Source organism: Calliopsis andreniformis, chromosome 4 (assembly GCF_051401765.1).
Source record: "Calliopsis andreniformis isolate RMS-2024a chromosome 4, iyCalAndr_principal, whole genome shotgun sequence".
Classification (NCBI taxonomy): domain Eukaryota; kingdom Metazoa; phylum Arthropoda; class Insecta; order Hymenoptera; family Andrenidae; genus Calliopsis; species Calliopsis andreniformis.
In genome coordinates, this window is record NC_135065.1 from 5386639 (window position 1) to 5393701 (window position 7063).

Here is a 7063-nt window from a genome sequence, read left to right on the forward strand (position 1 = left end):
TTAGTTTATAAATTTACCAGACGTATATTCCTTAGTTCGAAGTTTACCGCCTTTAGTATTGTATTTGATTCGTAATCACAGAGGGCGCAAGAAACCAATGACTTTTTCAAAACTAATTTTTACAAAATCCTATAAAATAATAAGTCTATCCTATACCTCGTCGATGGTTCAATACATATTTTTCTACTTTGAAATATATTTGAACAATGGGAATAAACAAAATTTTATTCTGTTGAATATTTCGAGATTTCAAAGTAAAGGGTTTCAGTTTTTAAACATGAACGCTAGATGGCTACAAGAAAAAAACGAGAAATTCTTTACTGAAAATAATTTTAATTAACAATATTGCTAGTTAATACTGTGTATATATCAAATGACACATATTTAATTAATTGTATCGAAACACGTTAAATACTTAATATAATACATCAAAATTGAATGAAGTACAATAAAAGGTTAAGATTGATACTTCTCGTTTAATTCACGCATCATATTCGTCTAAATAATTGTATACAATTGAAGTTTTATAGTTAAATATGTGTGTTGAAATTAGTATTAAGCATCGTAGCACTAGTACAATATTATTATAGTATTTTTACTTGCATAGATGATGCAGTTTCGTGATTGTTTACATTGGTTCCCAAAAGTACAATTGTATACAAGTAGTAATTCTGTTAAATATATCAATTTGTAAAGAAAAGTGACTGAGTCCATTAAGATGGAAATCCTCGAATTAAAAGATGTAAAAGCTGTACCTGATATAATACATCCTTATCCAGATAGAGTAAAATTAGAGGGAACGCCACTTGTTATTGACAATGGTAGGAAAAGTATAATAGTTTATAGAGTACATGTATATACATATTACACGGTGATTGTTCACAAATAATCTTTATTAGGGTCGTACAACTGTAGAGTTGGTTGGGCTACGGAGAAGGAACCACAGTTAATATTTAAAAATCTTATTGCTAAGCCACGAAAAGAACGTGGTAAAAAGGATGGTGAACCACAAGTTGGAAATGATATAGCAAACATTGAAGCTGTTCGATTTCAGCTGAAAACACAATTCGATAGAAATGTGGTAACTCATTTTGAAGCACAGGAGCAAATATTCGATTATACTTTCACTCATATGGGAATAGATACAGAAAGCGCAATAAAACATCCAATCATTTTAACTGAAGCCTTTCTAAATCCAAATTATTCTCGAAACTGTAAAATATTAAATGCATTGTCCTTAAACATAAATTAAAAAACATTTATTAACAATCTGATACTTTTAGTGATGGCAGAACTTTTATTTGAATGCTATAATGTACCTGCAATAGCATACGGAGTAGATTGCCTATTTTCTTATCAACATAATAATTGTCCACCAGACGGTTTAGTAATTAGTATTGGATATCATACTACTCACATAATACCAATATTAGATGGTAAAGCAGATCCTGTGAATTCAAGAAGAATCAATGTTGGCGGATATCACATTACATCTTATATGCATAGATTGCTTCAACTTAAATATCCAGTACATGTAAATGCTATAACGCCAAGTCGGGCAGAGGTAAATAGGTGTGCTTCTGTTGCTACTTATGGTTTCAAGAGATTTATTATATTGGTTTCCAGGAGTTGATACATGACCATTCAATGATAGCTCTAAATTATCAAGAAGAAATTTCTAAATGGGCTGACCCAGATTATTATGATGCAAATGTGCTAAGAGTTCAATTACCCTACGTAGCTCCTGCAAATGCACCTGGCTTAACAGTCGAACAACAAAAAGAAAGAAAACGTGAGTTGGCTAGAAGACTTATGGAAATCAATGCACGCAAGAGGGAAGAAAGAGTACGTCCTTATTTTCATGCGAAGAAATTTAATTTACATGAAGATATACTCAAGCTAATTAATGTTTCTAGTTAGCAGAAGATGAAGAACAACTAAATCAATTATTAGCTGTACAAGATTTATTAGAAGAAGGAGAAACTGATGAATTTGATCAAGCTTTAAAAACCTATTCTCTTGCAAACGAAGCAGATTTGATAAAAATGATTAACAACTTGCAAGCAAAAGTGGAAAGAACAAGGCAAAAAATAGTAGCTGCTAATTCACAGGAAGAGAATATTGTAATGGAAGAACAAAAGCCAAAAATAAAATCAAATTTACAACCCAAGGATCAACAAGACTTCGATGAATGGATAGCTGGTGTTAGAAAGCAAAGGTAATCATCAATGCCTCGAAACTGTCTTTATACCGATAGTAGAATAAAACGTTCTTTTATGATAGGCAAGAGATATTAGATAAACGAATGGCTAAAAGGCAACGTAGACAAGACATGGCTAAACGTAGAACAGCTGCTGCTCAGGAAAGAATGCGTATAATAAGTCAATTAGCGCGGAAAGAAAAACGTGATGATGACTTTGGTATGAGGGATGAAGACTGGGACGTTTATAAAGTTATAAATAGGGTTCGTAACCACGATTTTCAAATTGTTGGCTTTAAATTCGTGCCACGTTTCCAACTTAGGTATTTTTATACAGGAAGGAGGAGATTCAGATTCAGAATTAGAACAAGAAAAGTTACTGGAACTTGAAGATATATTGCGACACCATGATCCAGAATTCGACGGGGCTGGATCAAACGTTCCTATGGTTCCTGGGGAAACTCACCAATTACACGTAGGAGTAGAACGCTTAAGAGCTCCAGAGATATTATTTCAACCATCGATGATAGGTTCTGTGGAGGCAGGCATTGCTGAAACAATTGAATTCGTTTTAAAACTATACCCACCTGAACAGCAACAACGTCTCGTAGGAAATGTGTTTCTCACTGGTGGACCGACAAGATTTCCAGGTCTATTAGAGAGATTGAATCGCGAGCTTCGTGAAATGAGACCATTTGGTTCTAACTTCCAAATAAACATTGCGAAGAACAGCAACATAGATGCATGGTACGGTGCTAGAGACTTTGGCTTAAATGGAAATCTACCTGAATTCTTAGTCAGCAGAAAAGAATACGAGGAGAAAGGTGGCGAGTATTTTAAGGAACATTTAACAAGCAACACTTACACTCGATCTCCAGATCCACTGCCTATTATACAAGTCCCTGTTACCTCGGAACAAGTCATTGTGGAGGATGCTATCGTCGACGTAGAAATGGAATAAAACATAAAATATATATTACACTAAATTCTTTTACGAAATAAATTTTATTAAAAAACATTAAACCAGTGTGTACGTTGAAGATCCTCTTCATTTGTAGAAGAACCAAAACTAAAAGGAAAATGTTATGAATGGAGGATGGACTGAAAAGTTTAACCCTAGTTAGTTAGTATTAGACGAATGCATAAATCGTCGAGCATAAACAATAATAAGTCTTGAAACCTATTGATACACAGTTAATAATATATAAATTCAGAAATTCAAGAACAATATTTCAAGCTGCTTTACTACACAGAATCGGTTAACAAGTTAAATATTATTCAATCTTACTCTGAAAGACTTCTCGTAAAAATCACCGACTGATCACAGGAATAGACGTAAAAGAAGGGAAACGTAGGAAGATAAAAAAGCTCTTTTCTTTCATGGATATCTACTTTATTACACAAGTATTTTTCGTTTGTTCATTCAGTTACGAACAAACTACATTGTAGTCTGTTTGCTGATCACAATACACAGTTCCCGATCATCGCGTTTCACCATTATTCGCAGATAATTATGCGGTTACATTTTACTTGCTGATCATACCGAGAATAGTCGACGGTCCGCTCTGTTTTCGGGCTCCTCGAGCAAGCTAAAAAACTGAGAAAGCGATCCCTCACACCTCAGCGGTAGAGCTCATACTACAGCGACCTCGAGTTATCCTCCCACACCTCGATTCATGGCTTAAGTTAACATCACAATACACAGTAATATACTGAAAGTTATTACGAAGCCCTACAGGCGATCATTACAGCTAAATTAATAAACGATCTCTGCGTGTTCTTCACCTAATTAAAAAGGAACATACCGTTACGGAAACCCCGGTGTTCGCGCGTGTCACAGCATATACAAGAAAGAAACAAGAAAAATGGATTAGTTTGAAAGAAATAAACGTAAACCTTTAAGATCACAAGCGCACAGCGTTTGTTACATATACATATAAATGTACGTATGTTGTATATATATATATATTTATATATGTATATATATATCTGTTAAAGCACTCGATGACACTCGTTACATTTTACCGAGTACTCTCCTCTCTTATCACATCGCGATTACAAGATAAAATTACAATATAATAGCATATTACATAATACAAGGAAAGTATTAATCCGCGTCTCTTTTTTTTTTATACAATTGTTCTCAAAGGTAAACATGTAATCTGCAAATATACATTGTTGTACACGCAAATATCGTGAAAGCAAAGATTTCGCGTCGTAACGTATATACATATTGTGCCACGTGGTTTTCGTGGCGACATCAACGAAACTCATTACAAAATTAAATTGAAAGAATCTTACTGATACCGAGTAACGATACTAACTTATACGTAAAATCATCTCGTGCATCTACGTGTACGTTAATTATTTTTTCTGTTTCAATAATAAAGCCCAATCGCAATGTGTACAGAAATGATTTGTTGCTTCTCGAATTATCGCCGATCGACAACCTATCCTGTTCGATGTAATACAGTAAAACTCTTCGTTTTTAAATAATATCCTTTGTAACTATCACAGGCTGAGGTCGCTGCAGTTTCAACGATTCTCACTAGTAATGATAATAGTAATAATTAATAATAGAGGTGCTTCAGCGTAGCAGGTAGCGGAAGGATAGAAAAACGTGGAGGACGCGTCGTTTTCTTTTTAACCCTTTGGGCACTGAAACTCGAACGCTTCGCCGTGTGCGGAAAGCCTCTATTTGCATATCGTTTTAATCGTGCTCGTCGAACGCCAATTGGCGATCGACGCACGACCTATTGCTGATCATCTATACGCTTGGACGCGTCTATAGCACTCGAAGGGTTAAGGATAAAATTGAGGTAGAATCCAATCTGTGAAAGTAATAATACAATTTTCTAATCATCTACCTGTGCTAAGAGTGAGGATCTACTTTCGTCGATGATATAATGTCCGTACGCTAACTAAAATTATACACGATCTCAGTATGTTCCTGTCGTGTAATGATGATGATAACGATAATAATAATTACAATGATCGTCGATAAAGTAATGATGATGATGATAATAATAATAGCGACGACAGTAATTGAAAATAATCATTAGTACAACAACGATTAATAATGGCTTTATGTGTGTATATATATATATATAAATATATATAAACTCGCATATCTATTTATATATATTCATATACTGGTATACTGGTACAGTGGCGAGTGGGGGTAGAGGAATAGAGGGATAAGTGATAGCTATGTACAGTACATACTTGCCTTAGTTGTACCATCGTTACGTTTATACGTATGTACCTATACTCTTAATAATCATAATATGACGATGACGAATAATCCGACTCATAATCATAATAATCCATAATAATATTTCATTATCGTTTAATCGTAAAATACCCTATTATCGCGTGTACCGTAATAAGAATTATATTCATATATATAATTCTTATGTAATTATATATATATATATAAATCATTCCACGTGTATACATGTATATACACGTATGCCGTATGTACGTAAAGATGTGTTCGATCAGGATATGTCGGTGAAAACTATATATGGTTTATCAAGCGTCAACTTCTTTTTTCTTTCCTTCATAATATCTACATATTTATATGTATATATATATATATATATAATATATCATCATTTACTATCATTTATTCGCTTCTTCTCGTTTATCTCCGAGCTACTATTACAAAAGTGCGTACTCTCGCCTTACGTTTATAGGTACATTATACATGTATTGGCGTGGCCTACCTACTTGTTCATTGTCGTTTAGATTAGATCTGTAGCTTTAATTATTTCTCTTTAATGCACCAGGATACGGTGAAAATAACGATACAGTCGAATCGGTGAGCAAGTTTTCTAAGCAAACGACGAACGAAGTTGCAGAATTTCTTTTTGAATGGAAACGACTTCGGGCACGGATCGAGTGTACTTGCAATTGAGTAACTCGGTTTAAGTTTCTGTCGCGTCTACCCGCAAGGTCGTAAGATCGATGCAGTTGAAGAACATATAACGCGATCTTCAGCTGTTTTCTATTTTATTTCGATGAAAAAGGCTGATTTTACAGTGATAAGTTGATAATGGATATTTACATATTATTAAAATTTGGGTACATCGTATTCGAAATAGAGAGAAATGTTAAGTCCCTGTTCAGTTGCAATATTTTTATACCCGCTTCTCCTTAATTAAGAAACCAAGGGCTTATGATTCAGTTAATTAAGTCTGATCCCCCTTGGCTAATTCGTGTTTTTCATTTACTTAAATTTCTGCGAAACAGTTAAAGTTAAATATAAATCTTAGTCGTAGGATTATATGCAAAATATTAGCTGCTGATGGTTGTCGAAAATCATTCAAAATATTTAGTTTTTTCTTCAATTCATTGATTCAAAAGTATTAACAAATTTCCAATGAATTTTAATATATAATTTCAGTTGCGAATCTTCAACTATTTCTATTGTTTCAACAATCAAAATCTCCACGATTTATTTTGGATAGTTAAAAATAATGTTTTGTTCGTATGTTTGCGAACAGCTGCTCACGTTTTATTTTTTCATTTCACGAAGGTCGCATTGCTTTAGTGTGAACCTCGGGCTACTTTAGACTTATATAAATGATTGTTAGGATGCCAACATTCGTAAAAGCCGTAATCAAGGGGCACGTTAGTTGTGCAGAAGAGAAAACGATTTCTCTTTTACTTTTTCGATAAAATTGTTGGAAATTATAAAATGAGATATTATTCTCTTGAATTTTTAATAATTTCGTAATTTTTTCGTACATACGCAAATATTAATTATATCTAGGAACTTTAGAGTATAAAAAATGAGAATATAATTTTGAATTCTTTTTTTATGTGTAACTCATTAGCAGCTAATATTTTTCTATATAA

At 33.5% G+C, this 7063-nt stretch overlaps 1 protein-coding gene across 1 annotated transcript; it reads left to right on the forward strand.

Moving 5' to 3' along the window:
- The first annotated feature begins 437 nt into the window (after nucleotides 1-437).
- Arp5 (Actin-related protein 5) lies at nucleotides 438-3217 on the forward strand. The gene is made up of 8 exons (XM_076376340.1): nucleotides 438-455; nucleotides 608-821; nucleotides 900-1214; nucleotides 1284-1564; nucleotides 1627-1845; nucleotides 1917-2218; nucleotides 2284-2464; nucleotides 2538-3217. The coding sequence occupies exons 2-8, from the start codon at nucleotides 719-721 to the stop codon at nucleotides 3159-3161; spliced, it is 2025 nt and encodes a 674-aa protein (XP_076232455.1). The 5' UTR covers nucleotides 438-455; nucleotides 608-718; the 3' UTR covers nucleotides 3162-3217.
- Nucleotides 3218-7063: the final 3846 nt, after the last annotated feature.